General features: G+C 40.8%; 2 protein-coding genes across 2 annotated transcripts; both read right to left on the reverse strand.

Annotated features, from left to right (window-relative positions):
* Nucleotides 1–84: 84 nt before the first annotated feature.
* Nucleotides 85–2367, reverse strand: cth1 (cysteine three histidine 1). Its single transcript, XM_058395726.1, has 2 exons — nucleotides 1692–2367; nucleotides 85–1324 (listed from the first exon to the last, which is right to left on the reverse strand). The coding sequence occupies exons 1-2, from the start codon at nucleotides 1701–1703 to the stop codon at nucleotides 383–385; spliced, it is 954 nt and encodes a 317-aa protein (XP_058251709.1). The 5' UTR covers nucleotides 1704–2367; the 3' UTR covers nucleotides 85–382.
* A 1063-nt stretch (nucleotides 2368–3430) lies between these two features.
* On the reverse strand, nucleotides 3431–18886 carry mta2 (metastasis associated 1 family, member 2). The gene is made up of 18 exons (XM_058395339.1): nucleotides 18422–18886; nucleotides 14438–14505; nucleotides 13546–13639; nucleotides 10094–10211; nucleotides 9116–9179; nucleotides 8883–9000; nucleotides 8689–8791; nucleotides 7990–8089; nucleotides 7711–7899; nucleotides 7500–7574; nucleotides 7294–7352; nucleotides 6998–7098; nucleotides 6458–6597; nucleotides 6140–6368; nucleotides 5795–5884; nucleotides 5595–5713; nucleotides 5328–5470; nucleotides 3431–5223 (listed from the first exon to the last, which is right to left on the reverse strand). The coding sequence occupies exons 1-18, from the start codon at nucleotides 18447–18449 to the stop codon at nucleotides 5070–5072; spliced, it is 1992 nt and encodes a 663-aa protein (XP_058251322.1). The 5' UTR covers nucleotides 18450–18886; the 3' UTR covers nucleotides 3431–5069.
* Between the last annotated feature and the right edge of the window lie 1123 nt (nucleotides 18887–20009).

The raw sequence follows: 20009 nt of genomic DNA on the forward strand, positions 1-20009 counted from the left end.
AATCACACTAACGAGTGTTAGTGGTTTTATTAAGATCAAAGGATGCAAACGATGCCAATCCCCAAACAATAATTTAAAGCGCCACAATTTAAATTAAAATCCATAAATAAAGACATTCACATCATGTCCCAAAGGCTCCATATATACACACACCACGGGTTAAAATACAAATTTACAAATAGCCTATTGCATTATATTAAACTGGCCACAAATTGGGACAGACTTTAAAGTAGCAACAAAAGCCTTCTACTCCCCCCAGGAAGAAAAAAAAAAAAACGCATTTGGAGACAAGAGTTCAAAATAAGGCAAAAAAAAAAAAATTTAAAAAATTTCAATAAAAAAAGTTTAAGACACTTCTATACAAAAGGATTGACAGTCAGGGTTATGGCAGCAGAGGTTGCTCCAGCATGCCAGCATGTAGATTAGACGCTTGTTCCAGCTGTTGCAGTCTGAAGGCCAGCGGCAGCAGCAGGTCATTCAGGTGCTGGCTGCTGAAAGTGAAAGCGTTGTTGGCCACCACTTCTGCAGACGGCGGTGTGACTGGACCAGAGTCGTCAGGGAACGCAGGCGAGGCCAGCAAGGACTGGGGTGATGAGGCTGAGGAGGAAGGTGGAGAGGAAGACTGCATATCTGAAGCAGGCGAGAGCGCTCTTCCAGGAACTTGTGGTGACCAGGGTGCCTGTCTCAGGTCGAGTCCCTTTACAGTGTTGGGGAGGCCATGCTGGAATCTGCAGCGAGTGCCATACAGGCAAAAGCCAAATGCACTGAAGGTACGGCAGAGCGCACCACGGGGTTTCCATTCACTGGTACGAGAAGGAGGATGCCAGGTCTTCTCGGCACTGTCTGACTCTGAACCACCTTCAACATGAAGGAAGTGGCAGCGCGTGCCAAAGGGGCAGACACCAAAGGCGCGGTATGTGCGACAGGGTACATTGCGACGTCTGTGCCGAACTGGCCTTTGCTCTTTCAGGCTATGGACAAAGAGGCAGCGGCTTCCATACATGCAGTAGCCGGCAGCGTGGAAGGAGCGGCACAGCTCGGTCTTGTACTTGGGATGGCGCGAGGGCACGTGGAGATCATGCAGGCCATGAGCAAACTGGCAACGCTCTGCATACTTGCATGTACCACTCTCAGCATAACGGCTACACAACTCCGTCTTATAGCGTGTGGAGCAGACCCAGGGGTTAGGAGAAGGAGACGGAGACTCGACTAAAGGGAGCAAGGCTTCAGCCAGGGACTGACCACCACTAGTCAAGCTCTCTGCTGGGAAAAAGGCGTCATCACTACCCTCTGAGGGAAACAGCAGCAGGTCATCTTGACTGGTCTGTATAAGAGAAAAACGGTACAAAAGACACTTAGTACAAGACCACTAGTTTGTTTAAAACCTGAACACACAATGGACACTCAAAACAGAGCAAATTCATGGGGTGTACCAGCATCCTTCCCTGGAAAGGTGCATGTAAATATTTGTTTTTTTTTATTTGTATCCACCAAGTTACTATGTTAACACATGTCTGCTCATTAAGATTTCCCCCAAATACGTCATTAACACAAAACTGAACCAATAAATCAGGTTAGTATTTTTCCAACAGATTTCTAATGACTGTTCATGAACAGGATCACTTAACACATCAGCTTGTAGTTTATAAGTGAGGGATGCAAGAGATACAAAACAAAAACACAAGGCTTACCTCGAACATCATTGTAATCTGCGTCTCCACAAACGTGCTTTTTGTTTTCGATTAAAAACAAAAAAGTACACCTTCTTGACGACGGCTTCCAAAAGACAGGCAAAAACAACTGGTTGGGGGGGGGGAGCTGATTATGACATAAATGGGAAATGGAAAGACGAGGCTTGTACCTTGAGCAAGGCAAGTCACACGTACTGACCTCTGCGTCTCATGGTTATTATAAAGCGGCTCTTGATTTCGCGCCTTCCCTTTAAACTGGCGTCAGCTGAGAAGCAGAAACGTCGCGCGAGCGTTCGAACGGACCAATCAGAGCGCGAGACGCGCCAGGCAATTTAATTTGTGCTAATGAATTCCGCTGTTGTTGTTGTTGTTGTTGTTGTTGGAAGCGGTGCGTTTCCTCTTTGCTGGATTTGAAGTATGATCGAATTTGTTCACACCCGCCAGCTTCGATCGGCGCAATAAACATTTTGCTAGGAGCCCGATAGTCCACTTCAAATAGCAAAACACACACAGGGAGCTGTCCTGTGGAAATCACCGCGTCACACCTCCATTTGTTAATTGAATGAGGAGCTGTGAAGGAGGTCAGAGGCGTCTAAGCTCTTTGTGTGAACTGCTGATACACACCCAGCTTTTTTCATAAATGTTTTAAAATTTTTTGAATAATGGTATTTTTATGTTCTGTTTGATTATTATTACTTTTGTATTTTTTTTAAATAAAGGTTTCTATATTTTACATATTTTTATAGACATTTTTATATTTTATTTGATTATTACTGTTGTATTGTTTTTATAAAGGTTTCTATATTTTTGTAAACATTTTTATATTTTTATATATACGTTTTAAACAGTATTTAAAAAAATATATATAATATAATATAAACAATAAGAGTGCTGACAATTTTTGAACTCTATAACAGAAAACAGTTATTGGTGTTTTTTATTATTAATTATATTATTGAGTATATATTTTAAACAGTATTTTTAAACAATTAGTATATATATATATATATATATATATATATATATATATATATATATATATATATATAAACAGTAATTTTTTTTTAGTATTATCTGTGTCCTGTCCTACCTGTGTATTTTTAGGCTTGAGGGTACTACTGCAGCAAGAATTGTTGTTTATAGGCTTGTTTTCTGTCAAAACACACGACATCTTAAAAGACCCAAAGCGCTCGCTCGCTCGCGCGCTCTCGCTCTCTCTCTCTATATATATATAAATACAGCTGACTACAGCTCATGGTTCTAATGCAAACAAGACACTAATACTTGAAAAGTATTTTATATACTTATATTTTAAGATGCTTGAAAAGTCCTAAAATCTTCCTGTTTATTTAACACTAGTACTAAATTATATTAACTAACACTTAACTATAAGATAAGGGCATGGCATGGCATGGCCACAACCAGCCCCCATAAATATATTTATTTATTAATATGTGCTAGTCAAGCTGCATTAAAGGATATAGACACATTTGAATAAAAAATAGGTGACAAAAAGTCAGACCATTGCACTTGAGAAGCTAGCTGGATGACTTATTACATCACCCAGCTCCTCTTCAATCACTCCTACTAGTGGATAAGTATTAAAAGGGCCTCGTCCCAAATCACACACTGCCCTACTCATGAACACCGTGTCTGTGTAGTATACCGACACATTATTCAGTGCAGTATTATGTGGGTGGGGACACAACCAGTTTCCTGTATATAAAACTGGCGAGTCATTTCGGTGGACAGATCAACGTTTATTTTAAATTTTAGTGTGCGGTGCACGCTCAGTTTAAGAAACCTTACAAAACCCCCAACACTAGGGGAGAGGAAAAAAAGAAAAGAAAACAATGTACAAGGGAATATTGTGTAGAACTCATTGGGTGATGACAAATCACCCACTGAATGAGAACGTCATTCATTCCTTAAGAAGCACAAATGAAACCATAAATGAGGACGAGTCAATATCAAAGCAGTCTACAACCTATTAGAGCCATTACTAAGAACCCAATCTTTTATCATAGCCAAAACTTCCTTTCTCTCTCACTTTTCTAACTACATTATCTAGTCACTACGTTACCTTACAGGCAGGGCCATTTTGTAAGCAAGCCAGGGGATTACATTAATTGAAAATTAAAAACTCTATGGCTTTGTTTATTTCAGATACAAGAAATAAAAGACCAAAAATGAGGCAGAGGCTGAACCTGATTGTGAGACCATTTACTGGTAAGAAAAAGAAGAAAAAGAAGAAAGGGGAGGGGGGGTGGGGGCAGAAGCTGCCACAGGATTTCTTTGACCAACCTCCACCCACCCTGCTCCCTCCCACCACTTCATTAGCTTACACTAACACCTTTTTACCTTGATAAGGGCTTATCAGCATCCTGTCACTGTTTGCACACATCAGCGTACATCAAATGTGTGGTTTGAAATGATTTCTTATTACAGAAGAAAATGAGAAAAATCACATATTGAACAAGAAAACACAAGAGAGAGGAGAGCAGGGCCATAAATAAAAGCCGTCCTGAACTTCATTCCAACGATCCAGGTCACGTGGAGTAAGAGCCGACCCGGATGCCGTTCTGCACCCTGTGGTCTAGTGGTGCTCTTTTAAGGATTAGTCAAGTGGGACACTTCAGATTGGGGGTAAAGAGAACAAAGCCACTAAAAGAAACACTACAGGTTTCCAACCATTAGATTGACTATAGTGTGAAGAAAAGGAGCACTTACTTACTGAATTTGTTTAAACAAAGAGAAAGAACGAATAAGAGAGACATGCCAGACCCACCCGCACCCCCATCCCACCCAACCTGAAAACCCCACCCCCTTACTACACCAGCATTAAAGATATCACTCCTGAAAAATGTTAATATTTACACAAATAAAGATAGACCTAGAGGACAAAAATAAAGTGTGCTTTATCACCATCATTTCATGTTGCGCATTATCAGATTTAAATTACACAGTTAAAAATATTCGGCATTTAAAAAAAATGGAAAAAAAAAAATAATAGGGGAGGAGAGAGTGGGGTTGGGGAATAAACTGTACTACAGGAATAAAACACTACAAAGTCTATGATGAAAGCTTGATGTGTGCTGCTGTGTGATTATGTGGGGCAATAGCTCATCTGTGTGTATACGTTTCGTTATAAAGCTCACAGATCGAATGACCGCATGGAAAAGTTAAGAAAGGGCGATAGAAAATTGATATGAACAGACAAAAACAAAAATAATAGGATACCTAGAAGATAAAGAAATGATGAACTAGAGGGGAAGACAGCGCACACATTTTTTGTGGAAATAAAGGGGGAGGGGGGTAAAAGAAAGGAGGGCATGAAGATGGGGAGATGTGAGGTGAGGCAGGCTAAAAGAAATGTCATTAGTCCTCCAGCACGATCGGCTCACTGGTGCTAGAGGGCAGAACAGGGACAGGAATTGGCCGTGGTGGCAGAGGAATTTTCACTCTGACAGGGATGTTGGGTTTCCTAGCTGCTCGTCTCATCTCAGCCTGAGAAAGGTGTTTCCTCAGGGCCCTGAAAAACACATACACAATTATGTTTTTTAACCCAAGCAGCAAATTGAAATGGACACAGTTGAATAAGAGTGTGTGTGTGTACACAGCACTGCTTTAACACACCTGGTTTCTTTAGTAGCCACAAAGACTACAGGATTTGGGGCATCTGCCTGACTAACTCTCTGCCGCTTTATGACTGACTGGGCAGTCGTCCTCATGCTGCTCATAAATGGCCTCCCGTTGGTGGAGAAGGAGTGTCCTCCCCCCTACAGGAAACAGGGTGAGCGTTATCAAAGGCTCAGTGGTACAGTATGTGTAAGACAAATAAGACAAACAGAGAGCCAGAGGGAAGAAGAAACACAAAAGCAAAGAGAGAAAGTGAGGGCTTACACTATCGAAGGGTCTCTTGCCAAGCAGGGCAGTCGCACTGCGAGGTTGGTTGGCCTGGTTACGGTTGATTGGGGTGGGAGCACCTCTAGGAGCTTTGAGTTTAAGGGGAGCCTGGACAGCTGAAGACAAGAAACACCCACTTAGTACATCACTCAAATTACAAACCGTAAAGATGTATGTAGAACCAATGCAAAACTTACCCAATTCTTTCACTATGTTAACAAGAGATGTTCGTGGAACAGGGCGGTTCTTTATAGCACTTTTTGCCACTTTGGGGAGTCTTATCATACCTAAAGGACAGAAAAAACAATATTGTGTACTTAAAAACGTCAATATTGTGAGGCTACACTATAAATGGAATAACCACTGGTCACGATATGATAGCAATCCTCTACTAGATCACTATAATGTAAATCCATTATGGCTGTAATGAACTTCAATCTATGGCAATATCAATAATTGATGCACTACTTCTACAGGATTTAGGCATTTCTATAAGTGTGGCACAATCTGAAGGTGAGGTGTGGTGAATGCAGTACACTTACACTCTGCTTTGACGGCATTGGCGTTGATAGATGCATAAGGGCGGCGGGCGGCACGACGTGACTGCAGGATGTCCTGGCACACGCGACGGGCGACGCGGGTTAGTTTGGTGGTCTGCAGAATGAATGTCTGCCGATTTTTAGCCAAAAGCTTGGCTCGACCGGCGCTATTGGTGAACGGGGACATGCCCTGCACTTCCTGACGAGTCATGTGACTACGTGAGGGTGCATCCTATCACAAAGATGAGAGGTCACGGTTAGCTAAAGGTTCACAATTGGATCGTGCCTAACATTACAGTAACATCAGTAGATGTGGCATACCGAGCCAGCTCTTGTAGCCCCCTCTAACTGAGTGGGTGTCTTCAGCCCACCATATTTCTTCCAGTAAATCCAGCAGGAGGCACAGAGTCGACACTGCATGTTTGGAGGACCCCAGGCATACCACTGAGGAGACTGAGCAGCTGCAGCAGACCAGAGGAAATGTCAACTAAGAAATTCAACTAAATGAAGCCATGCATAATAGCAAATCTTAAGCATATTCATAAATGTAATCATATTCACAGTGTTATATAAAGTTTGAATACCTACAAACACTATTTATAAAAGCAGGTTTATACTAGACTCTACTAGACATGTGACACAGCAGCAAGGTAAGCAGCACTGTTCACATACTCGGCTCCATATTTTAGGAGTGACTTCCAGTAGGTGGCAAAACGCTGTATTCATTATGGTCATGAGACGCATCTCAATTTCAGAACCTCTAACCTTACGTTCAAAAGTATTTGCTAAGATCCAGAACATTGGTATTGGTAAAAAAAAAAAAAAAAAAAAGTAGATTGAGTGCAATGATCTGGTACTTACTATGGCAGCTCTCGCAGCACAGGCCTTTTTGATATCCTGCAGCTCCGTTCATACCGGGTTTGTTACTAGGAGCCATGATCTGGTTAGGGTTGGGCTTGGTGCTGGTGACAACAAAATTCTAAATAAGTTTTTAAATAAAGATAACAGAATATATGACCACAAATAAACTACCTATAAGTGGATGAGGAGGAAAATGTAAAATACGTAAACTAGTTAAGATTAAAAATAAGGTTCTTCAACCCAAGCTCTCGCTACACTTATATTACCAAAACAGTGTTATTTCAGTAAATACTCACTAGGTGGGGATGTAAACCTGTTTCAGTTTGCTGTCAGCTTCCGCTGCCTTCAGTCTTTTCTAATATTATAGGAAAAAAAAAAAAACAACAACAAACATATTGAGTGGACATCTGAACCATAATGGTTAATACAAAACAGAACAGAATCAGACAGTCATAAAAAATCAAACAAACAAATAAAAAATAAATAAATACTGAAAGCTCACCTGCTGGATGTAACGGTCTGTGGTTTTCCACATGTAATAGAATTGAACAACACTGGCCAATGACTTCCAAGGCAACTAGGAAAACAAAACGAATAAGAGTCAACAATATAAAAGCATTCTTCAGCACAAACGGAAATCCCTTTCAAACTTTCCAAAACCATATCTACAGGATGCGTGCAGATGGCAAACAAGTAAATGCTTGTGAACTCACAAAGTCCTGGCGAATGTCATTGAAGTCCTTTCCATATTTTTCCAGTGCTTCCTCGAACAACATGGCTTCCGAGGCGCTCCACTCTTCCATCTCGTCGCGGCAGAGCACAGGGCCGCCCTGCGGCACCAGTGTGGACATGGCCTTGGCCAAGTCATAACCATTCTTCTGCAGTGTGTCCATGGCATGGAACTAGGAAGTGAAAACATGATTATGTTCTGTTCTGATCGAAACACACACACGCATGAGAGGTTGCAATAAAATGCATGCATTTCCTCTCACCAGGGTTATGTCTCGGGATGCAGCTGCTGCACTCATGTGAAGACTTGGCTGGCGGATGGAGCTGCTGCAGTCTAAGGCACGTGCAAACGTCCCCACAGCCCTGCAAAGATAATACCACGTGTAAATAATAATTTTACAAGTACCTAAGGTATAACAGAAACATTTCAAGTTATATAATCCTATTCCAATACTAGACAGGCAATCAATGAAACAAATACTTCACACAATGGGATCAAGGGTGAATTTACATGCTCATGTACGATACTGCAAATATACTGCTGTGCCATGCCTTAAAAAGGTCACCCAAAAAACCTTTAATCTCATATTGCCTGGAACAAAGCAATACAATAAATAGTATGCAAAAAAAACAGTCACTAAATTCATATTAATATATTGTGGACTAACATACCATACAATCTTATATACTACACTCTGAAACAGGAATGTTCGTTCAGTATGTTTCATAATACAACATTCATCAATACAACGTACTGAAATGTCATTATAACGTTTCATCTGAATGGAAAGGAAAACCGGACACTTTTCAATTTCCTCTTTATTGCTACATTAACCCTAACAACTTGAATATTTTTAATAATCAAATGCACTAGATTGAGGTATTGCTGAGCTCTGACCATGTTCTCTGTGGTAAGAGAACCAAGTTGTGAACAGATGGTGGGTGTGAATGCTGTGACTCACCGTGCCACCACCAGAAACTGATCTATCTGAGAGTCCTTCAGCTGGTTATCTGGATCCCATACCTTCGTCTCCAGTTTTTCTTGTACTCGACTGTCCAAGTCCCCTTTAATCAGACAGTAACAGGTTTATGTCAAAATATGCTTAGCTACAGTAATAGGTTATACTTATCAATTCGACAGAACTTTGCTCCTTACCTTCTGGTAATTTGTCAGGTATCTCAGCCTGATATTTGGAGCCCACCCTGATCTCTCCCTGGTCAGCCAGCAGGGTCTTCTGAACCGGGTCAAACACCAACGAGTAGAAGAAACAGTCCTGCAGAGTACAAAACCACATACAGATCCACTAAACTAATTGCTAATCATCATTGCTAATCACCCAGATTGGATTCCCTCATTGGTAATAAATAAATAAATTATATCTCTCTTACCTCTCGCTCCAAGTAGCTTGTTAAAACATCAGTTTCATTCAGAAGTGTGACGTTACATTTCCCTCTGTGGAGAAAAACAAATACAAGTCAAATACTAGATGACAAGATTATTCTGCATAGATTAATTAGGATTAAAGTTTTCCTTTATACATTTTACACACATGCACAATTTTTGAGGGCTATGACCCTCTTCATTAAACGGTTGCCACAATGAAAAGAGGCGCATGATGGTCTAAAATAGCTTTGCATGCTGCAGCATTAAAACTTTCATTGCTTAGACTAAAGGGGTGCAAGCTTGTTCTGGCATGACAACATCACTGTGCACAAAGCCAACTTCAAAAAGACAGACTGCTCAGTTTGGGGTGAAAGAATTTGAGTGTCCTGTACAGAGTCTTGACCTCAACCCTACTGAACACCTATTACACTAACTGCACCCCAGGCTTCCTCACCCAGTGCATGCCCTCATTAAATTTCTTTCTAAATTTCTGAATGTACAAATCCCATGCTCCAAAATCTAGATGGAAAGCCTTTCTGAAGAGTGGAGGCTTTTATTACAGCAGAGAGGGGACTAAATCTGTATTAAGGCTTTTTGGGCTGGGATGTTCAACAAGCATGCATGGGTGTCATGGTCAAGTGTCCACATACTTTTGGCCACTTAGTGTGCATATAATGTAAACATAACTGTTCACAAATTAAGGCTGACTTTTGGTATACAAATGACAAATTAAAAATCATATTAAAAGCCAAATATTACAATTAATAACCTACTGCTCACATTATATTTTTGCAAAAATTCTGAGAAACATTGCAGCAGTAGTAATAAGAAGGCAGATGAATGTGTGACTGCAACACTAATTCAGAGGTAGTGAGTGGAGGTGAAGCAATAAAAAACCGTGTCCAACATGGTCCAAACAACTTTATTCACGGCATGAGGAAACCACTGAGCTTCGAGCATGTGTGGAAAAGAAAGACCTTTACCGTATGTGTGTGGCAGGAAGAGACTCAAACTGCCGGGACAGGAAGAGTTCTCTGTGTTTAAGCTGGTGTTTCTGTTGATCAGTGATTGGTGGCTGTTTAGACTCCTCCTCAAAGTCTCCTGGGGAAGCAACATATATCAGTTTGTGTTCCTAATTGTGTTTACTTGCTCTTACTGATTTAACTGAGCACGGGGTTTAATTTGTATTTCTTCTCAAAGACGTTTTAAACATTTGAAGGGCAATACAGAAAGAAAACCTTAACAATATAAGCAGATAATCAACTCCAACAACAGAGCATCAACTATATGCAAATATTTAGTGAATAAACCATGAAGACGTCCTGCTACAAATTCAGACAGGGCTTGATTAAAACGGATGCAAGACAGCAAATATCTTTGACAATTTTAAATAGTTACATTTATTTTTTTAGTTCTCAGACGCCACACATTTTCTCAGTTTCTGAGCGGATGCTCGAGTGAGGTGAGACCTGTCAGGAGTGTATCAGAGGATGTGACTGGACTCCGCCCCTGCACTGAGTCTAAGGAAACCCTGTCAGTAAATGGGTGGAACATCAGACCACACCCCCTTCTATCAGGGCCTCCTGCCACTCCAATGTCCCCACCCCCTCGGCCAACGAGACCCTGCCAATTTTCCTGGGAAACCCTGTGCATCGAACCTGAGGCGCCCATCCCCCACTAACACACACACATATACACACTCTTGTATATATGTTTGTGTGTGAGATTCTGTGTGTCTAGCTCTCTCTCTCTCTCATATATATATATATATATATATATATATATATATATATATATATATATATATATATATATATATAAATATATATATATATATATATATATGGTAAGCTTATCTCGGTCATACCGGGACACACTAGTCACTCGCAGACAGGACAAAGACACGAAGGAGCCAGTATTAACCCATTCGATGCCACGGCCTTGCAAGTGCCATGAAGGCTCTTTTGTTCAGTGTGCAGCACCGGGACTGTGGGTTCAAGGCCAAGGGAGGACACAATCAAGAAGCTAGACAGTGTGCATGAGTGGGTCTGCAAGCTTTAGGTGGAGGGGGTTGGGTAAAGGGGTCACGGTCTTAAGGATGATGAAAACAAGAAAGGAGAAGTTGTGGTCTTGAATAACAGCATAATCTAAGGCTCTGTTCATAACTGATATTACCAAATGGACTGCTCCAAGTACATGTTTCCAAAGGTTAAACACGTACCGGGAGCCGATCACTCAGACCACATGCAGGTAAGGTCTGAGGCACATGTGCCCTCAACATTACATTTGTTGTGTATGGCAATGTGGCCTAATGCATTCTCAATATCACCACACCTAGACACCAGAGTTTAAATCAGTATTTCACACTGATTTAAATATATTCTGTCCAACCAGGCTGGTATAAATAATGATCAATTAAAAAAATTTTTTTAAGTTTAAGCTTCCAGGTTTTTTCCCCCCTCACCTTGCATATCTAACCTGCAGAGGTCAAAAGTTGATTGCAACTCTCTCTTTCTGTCTTGGATCTATTAAAGTACATAAAAAATTTGCTGAGCATAAAACTTAAAAACTTAAAACTGATCTGAGCTTAAGCTGATCTATAGCTAAATATCACTTCATTGCAAGTTTTAGTTCGGCATAAGATATGATTGGGACTGACTGAAAATGGGGGTTGATTTGGCAACCCTGCTACAGATTGGATCCATCTGTGACTGGATCACCTTAGAAGGATGTTAATACAAGATCTGAACACGGCCTTAAAATCCTTACAACAATAACCCTGATGCTATTAGCAGAGCTGTGACCACAAACGGTTTAATAACACACAGAAATGCCTGGAACAGTAGTCTGCACCCGCTACGACAAGGCGTTTACTCTCATTGCTCCATCCTTTAGTAAAGATAGGTTTAAGACGGCTTTTTATTAGGAACGAGACAGGGCTGCTGATGCTGGTAGGTCTGCCAATGAGCCAGATCAAAGCGCCGTTGGTTGATTAACATGCTCATAAATGACTGACCATAGTTTTATTATTGACGTCTTACAACATTTTCATGTTCATAAAACCTAATGATTTATTTATGGCTTGTTTGCATGGTTAGATGTGTATGCGATAAAGAATCAGTTGTTGTTGCTGCTTTAACTTCTTTTTTTTTTTTTTTGTTGCATAATCTATGCAGGATTATCCTAAAAACTATGTGCCAATTATATAGATATGTTAAAATGAGGTTTAAAGGCTTCCCCTCACTCTGATCCTCAGCAACTTGGGACAGTACTGTGTCGACACAATCTAAGCACGCAGCTCAGCGGTGATATTTCTTGCTCAATGGCCCAGCATTGGTTCTTCAGTCTTGGGGTTTAAAATTAGAATCCTAGCCACTGAGCTTATCACACTCATCTCATAAAGAGCTTGCGGCAGCATTAAGAAGAATACAGTTAATTCATCAATCAATCAGTCAATCCAAACATCTCTTACGACGACTCATTTGAAAGTCACATGCTGTGCATTACTCAGACAATTCTAAAATGCAAACGACAAATTCTGAGTACATTTCACTATCAAGTTCAGACACACAAGGCTCTCGTTCTGCACAGTGCAACACAGCTGCCAAGGGATTGTCAGCAGTGGTGCCAACATGGTGTCAGTAAGCACACTCTTAGTTACAGAGTGTTACTTCGAAGCCCCTTTCCCGCCTGTGCTGTTGTCTGGCAATTTAACAACAATTGATTGGAAAGGGGTTATGGGTGAACACGAGCCAGAGCGGATAATGCAGCAAGCCTGAGGCGGCAAACTATCGAGGCGAGACCAGGAAATTATTGGGAGGGATGAAGTGTGAACAGAACAGAAAGATGTGTGGACATAGCTTGACGCAGCTTATATTTATAAAAAAAAAAAAAAAAAAACACAGCACGGTGCAGCAACAACAGGAGTAAATGGTTGGTCTCAGTTTATAAAAAAGAAAAGAAATTATAAATTTATTTTAATTATAAATTATTACATTTTATATACAATAAATAAAATGAATAAAAACCATCTAAAGATCAAGCCAAGATGCAAAACCAACAGTGCTGCAGATGCTATAAGTCACTGGCTATAATTGGTGCATGAGAGCATATTACCTTTGTAACCACTATAGCTTAAGTATAATTTAAGTGATTTGTAGTATTAAATAAGTACTATTATATAAATAATTAATATATGTAGCATTAAATGTTGCCTTTTCTTCTAAAGCGCTGTCTAACTCTGTAAAGATTAACATGTAACGATCCTAAACAAATAAGCAAAGCCAATCAAAAACTATCCAATCTCTAACTGTGAAGAGTTACTTTTCTGTATTAGGTGATTGAAGCAATTTATGACCGGCTTTGGACCAAAACATGCAGAGTGGATGAAATGAAAGTGGGAATTCATAAAGGACAGGAAATGCTGTGGACTTACTAGCATTGCTATCAGCCAGAGTGTTGAGATTGCTTGATATATCTCTCCTCCTGAAGAGACACACGACCTTGGCTTCTACGTTTCCATTGGCCGTCTGCGAGAGACAATTGACAGACAGAGGTCAGACCAATCGGACTACTCATCCAACAACGCAAGAGCTTCAGTCTTGACTGAATGTTCTTACTGTTTTTAATTATTTACTCTCATAAGCTCAGATATGTTAGGCAACGTGCTGGATGACATAAAAAAAATGTGGTGAGATAAACAAGCTTAAACTTCAGGTCACACTACATTAAGACTATTTTAAATACACTTCACATGATAACACACTTCACTGGGATTTAATACCAGCAACGATGCAAAAAATTCAAAGCATGATGAACAAAATTTCAAACAAAAAAAAGCTGTTTGTTTTAATTGTATCACAAATATCATTTGCAACACAAATATGAAGATTACTCACATCCTTAAGGAATATTTTATATTAGAATATTCAGAGTCGGTCTAAAACAAAGACTATTTTTTTTTATTTGTTCAGAGTCCTCAGGAACATTAACAAAAACAAAATACAACATCCTTGTATGTTTGAGCTCAAAAGATGATGACTGCATGCTATAAATGACTTTTTGCTCATTTTCAAGTCGGATGCCAATAATTCTGAAAGGGTTCGTATATTATGCATGCCAATAATCCATGAAAAACAGGTCCAGATCATCTTTTACAGTATAAGAGCTATGTGTAGCAGGGTCCTCAACTCACTAGGATGAACTGCGCAGCATGCTGTGTAACAACCATACACTACTGACATGCTATAGCTATAGAAAAAATGCATTACAACACCACACTTAATAAGAAAGACAAAAAAAAAAAAAAGTACACAAGCCATCCCCACCTTGTTGAGCTCTTCTATTCGACGGATCAGGTAGGGATTACTGGACGAGTTCTCGAAGTACACATAATCTGTAGACGAGAGGGGGGAAAAATGAAGCATAAAAATATACAGTACAGTACACTTTCTTTGAGCTCTTAAAGTATTAACAGCAGCTGTTTCAGTGCAACACAACCATGCAAGTATTCTTGTTATGCAGCAGTTATTAGAAACGTTTTTAGATGCCACTTGAACATACTGAACATTTTGTTCAGCACAAAGTTTTCCGAGGATCAATCCAATGAGTATTGTTTATTTATGATCATTAACAGGCATTGAAATTATTTGCATATTCATCTACATCACGCCCAGGCAGGACTGAGAACTGAAACTGGGCAACCAAAAGACATGCACAGAAACGTTTCAGTACTATAGAGTGCCGATCTTTAAGAAAATAGGCCAAGGACTACCTGAGTAATGCTACATACAGCGACGGGAAACCGGTCAATCTCAATAAAAGCTGGTGACATGAGCAACAGTGACCATTAGTGACTAGCTGTGGGCGTGTCCAGCGGCATGACTCAACTTTATGCAAATATGGAGCAAATTAGTGCAACGACTATTTATGTGACTGAAAGTATAGTGCACATGATCCTTGAAAAAGAGCACACACAGCTTCTCCTGCATCCCGTCTCATGCAGCAAGAACGCTAGCTGTGCCACCCACTGATGAACGTTACTGCTATGGCATCCAGTTGCAGGAACGCCTACTGGCGACTTCATAATACAGCAACTAAGACTGTATAGGTGGATGTAGAATGACTCCTTCGTGCTCCGACAGCAAAGAGAGAGCGTAACTAAAGCATATGGGGATGTGGTAGCAGGAACTACAGATCAGAAGGTTGTGAATCTGAATCCCAGGTTGACCAAGCTGCCACTGCTGGGCCCCTGAGCAAGGCCCTTAACCCTCAATTGCTCAATTGTATAAAATAAGTCGCTCTGGATAAGGGCGTCTGCCGAATGCCAGAAATGTAAATGTCTGGCTGTACTTGTAAAAACAGAGAAGAACAGTTCCCAGTGTGATAAATGTCCTAACCTTGCAGCTGTGAAGTCAGGTAATACATAATAAATGAAACTCTTAATTATACGCAGGATTAATTTCAGTCAAGAAAATCTCAGATTTTACATGCATGAAGAGCAGAAGGGCTCTGCGGAGAAAAAAATGTGACGGTACAGATTTTTTTGCTCAGACCGGATCTGTCCAATATGACAGTTCACATGTCCCATATGTAACCCGTATCTGTCTTTAAATTACAACGCATCTAATCTGTCTCCTAAAGCGTCCTGAATGTGTGTGTTGATTTCTCAGGGAGTTGTTCCACTATACAGCTCACATTTTTCAGAACCATTCAACAATATACACCACATTATTATCTCGATCATACAGGAGCAAATTACAGTGATGGTCTCTCGTTCTTCATCAGTGACTGATCCTGCGAGGTGCATATCTATATTCATACACAATCGTTACTGCTTCGGGAAGCTCATTTGGAACAAAAATGCCTCAAAAATCCAGCGCTGCCAGACTCTTAGATCAATGATGGCCACTTCAACTTGGTTTGGTTAAAGGTTTCATCCTTTCCCCAAGCTAAAGCTCACATATGTTTGGAATTGCATGGAGCAGGTATTAATACGGTTTTGTCAAACGTTACTCCTCACTTTCACCACACACTCAGAGACGGCTGAAAAGCTTTGTTAGGAGCCTGTAGCTACACTGCCATGCAGTGGCCACAAAGCTGAAAAATCTAACGTCAAATATTGGGATCATTTCCATGCATGTGTGTTAAGCCAAGAAGGTGCTTCAGAGTTAATATAGAGCCTATATAAACATTTTCCCCCCTTTAAAACAAAGCCTGTTGTGCCAACATGGTAATGAAAAACATTGCTCAAAAATTAGGTAAGGCTGAGAGACATGATATATTATTCAACTAAATGCTTAGATAAAAAATAATAATAATAATAATAATATTCAATTTAAGTAGCTAACAGGACTATATATATATATATATTTTACATCAGCTTTCCCCCAATACTGGAACAGATTAATGGACTGTTTAGTGTGTTTCTAGAAACTCTATGTAGATAATGCATTCTGTCTATATATGGACAGAAACATGCATGAGTCCCCTGTAAAATATTAAATCTATTCAGACATAGTGTGGCATTTTATTCAGCCCAATTTTAAATAAACCTGACACTGGTTTAAGGCTATCCAAAAAACCTATAAAAAAAAAAACAGGTAATAATATCTAAAACAAGTCTTATTCAGTAAGGATAGTGAGCGCAATTAGCCTTAAAAAATAACTGGCAGATGCATGAAATATTCTACATACAAGTGGATTAAGAAACGTGATGGATGCCATGATGTCAAGTGGGTTTAACTCATGCCACTGTATCTTTTTGTCTGCCATGGAGATTCCCTAATTACTATCGTCTTAACCCTCGACCCATCATTTGAACCAAGCCTTTGTCAGGTATTCTTGTGTGTTAGGATGCTCGAGGTGACACAAGAAGCGGCCCAGACAATAGAGCCATGCAGTCAGTCTCGTCTGCGTCTCAGTGTGTTTCGCAAGATTCACTTTGCAGCTCATTCGGCTGAGACTCATGATGGGGTTCAAACCCACAGCTGGCGGCTCAGAGCTACAACACACACGCACATCTGTGAAGCTCAGATCGCAGAGGGAGGAAGGAGAGAGAGAGAGAGAGAGAGAGAGAGAGAGGGGAAGCAGACAAAAGTCAGAGAGGTTCAATTCCACTAAAAACGATATGTATGCTATTTTGATGCAGATGTCTGCAGACATTTCTATCATGACACAAATCTGTAGACGCCAACATTCATTCAGACATCCACACTGAGCTTTTCTTCGTGTAACCGAGGATGAATGAGAAGTTTTCAAATCCTCATGAATGAACGACCAGCTGGTTTAAATTACCTCCTAATGACGCTTCGTTACAAACCGTAACAAGACCACCATCATATCTTCTTCTTCATTAAATACAGGAGGAAAAGAGAGGGAACCGTGGTTTTCACAGCTTGGGTATATTTGCAGCAACCGATACACTCCATCACACACACCGTACAACTGCTTACACTCATCCTACCCTGGACTTCTGTATTAACTTTAAAACATCTCTGGATTCAGGACACATGCTTCAGTCAGAAAGGAAAGCACTGGACATTGGCTCTATGTTGTAAGTGAACAGAAACACACAGCCTGTTTGGAGAAGACATCTTGAAGGCTGTCAGCAACACACAGGACCAGCAATACAACACAATCTAATCATCTGATCACTGAGGTCAGAGATCAACTAGGATTGTGTGCTCTTTTAAAAACAAATCCTGAATATCTAGAAAAACAGGACAGGGAAAGAAACATAACCCTAAATGGGAGTTTATACATAACTAATGATCAGTGTAAATACTACAGCTGAAGAGAAGTGTGCTCAGATTATTATACACACTCACTGACATGGAAATCTAACACTGCACCTTTCCTCACTTACTCCGAGTCATTTTACTCTCTTTTTCAGTCCAGTAGGCTGATTTTAATATTCTTGCAGAAAGAAAAGTAAAGAACACCATCCCTCATTTCACCCAGTAAAAGTAAACGAGAGTCTCACAAGCCCCACGGGAGACTGTGTGAAATCTTCTCAAAAGTTCAGTTCGGCTGTGTGCAAAACTTTTACGTGTTATTCCAGCAAGCCTGCTCAGCTAGCTAAACAAGCTAACTTAAGCCGGCCATTGTAGAGAAGGCGGAAATACTACATGCTAGCTAGCTACCCATCAAATGACAAAACGCGCTAACAGGCTAGTTAGCATTTAGGCTAACGAATCCTGCAGTTAACTATTAATCAGCCAGCCTGGCCGCGCTAGCCGCAGAAGCGTTAGCATTAGCCTGCTATACCGAAAAGCAAAATTTCCACAAGGCGCTTATTTGAAATCGCTCACCTCCGACGCGGTACATGTTGGCCGCCATTCTCTCTCTCTCCTCCCCGCGAACGCACACCGTCGGCTTCCCCTTCTTGCGTGATTTTTTCTTCTTTTTTTTTTTTTTTTTAAATCAAGCGGATGTTGATTTTCACTCCTGCATGTATCGTCGCGCTCCGCTGTGTAGAGACAAAGCCGGGACCGGCACGGCAGCGCGAGCTGTGGCGGCGCCGAAAAGTTTCAACTTTCCGTTACAGCGTGCCTCAGGACGTTACAAACGCGTCTCTTTGTCTCGGTCCGCTAATGAAGTCCCTCCAAAGTCCCAGTCACTTCACGCGTTCACACACACGCACGCACGCACGCAAACACACATACACGCGCGCGCGCATGTACGCGAGGTCCTCGGCAGCCAGCCTGTGTGTGTGTGTGTGTCTCACGCCACTCTTCCTCCCATCCTCCGCTCCAGCTTCATCCTCCTCTTCCTCACCACCCCTCCAACTCCTCCTCCTCCTCGGCGCCAACGTCATCTTCGGAAACGCGACGTCACTCGGGGGAGTTCGGCTCTCGCGTCTTCGGAGCAGACAGAAAGTCAACATGGGCTCCCGAGCTCATAGACTACACTGGGGTTAACATGGTTTAATATGGCTAAATATGGTAAAATATGCTTTGTCTAACTAAGTACCTATAGAAAAAAAAAAAATCAAATCATGAGGTTATTATAAGTTATATATTTAAAAATAAATAAATCCATCTATCCACTTCCTGTGTTGCATATCCTACCGCAGGGGTTACAGAGAGCCTGGAGTCTGTCTCAGGGGACTCTGGGCACGAGGAAGGGAACACCCTGCATGGAGTGCCAACCCTTAAGAGGGCACATTCGCAATACAATTTAGATACAATCTAAATTGTAATGAATTGCGAATGTGCCTTCTTAAGGGTTGGCACTCCATGCAGGGTGTTCCCTTCCTCGTGCCCAGAGTCCCCTACAGAAAATTTGTAGATGACAATTAGCCCACAGCACAACCCTTTGAATTGGTCAAGAAAACCAGAGTACCCAGAGGAAATCCCAGAAGCGTGAGATGGAGGCAGGAATTGAACCCTGGAAGTGCAGAGCAAGCACATAATCATTAAACTATAAGCCACGGTGTCCCCTGCTTTTATTTGCAGATCTTTACTGATTTTATTTTTTGTCATCCTTATATGTCTTTTGTCTTCTGATTTCTGCTGTAGTTAAATCGATTCAAGACATCATTATACAGTGAGGGAAAAAATTATTTGATCCCCTGCTGATTTTGTACGTTTGCCCACTGACAAAGAAATGATCAGTCTGTAATTTTAATGGTAGGTTTATCTGAACAGTGAGAGGCAGAATAACAACAAAAAAAATCCAGAAAAACGCATTTCAGAAAAGTTCCACATTGATTTGCATTTTAATGAGTGAAATAAGTATTTGATCCCCTATCAATCAGAAAGATTTCTGGCTCCCAGGTGTCTTTTATACAGGTAAGGAGCTGAGATTACGTTAACTGTGTGAAAGACACCTGTCCACAGAAGGAAGCAATCAATCAGATTCCAAACTCTCCATCATGGCAAAGACCAAAGAGCTGTC

The sequence above is a fragment of the Hemibagrus wyckioides genome, linkage group LG07, assembly GCF_019097595.1.
Source record: "Hemibagrus wyckioides isolate EC202008001 linkage group LG07, SWU_Hwy_1.0, whole genome shotgun sequence".
Taxonomy (NCBI): domain Eukaryota; kingdom Metazoa; phylum Chordata; class Actinopteri; order Siluriformes; family Bagridae; genus Hemibagrus; species Hemibagrus wyckioides.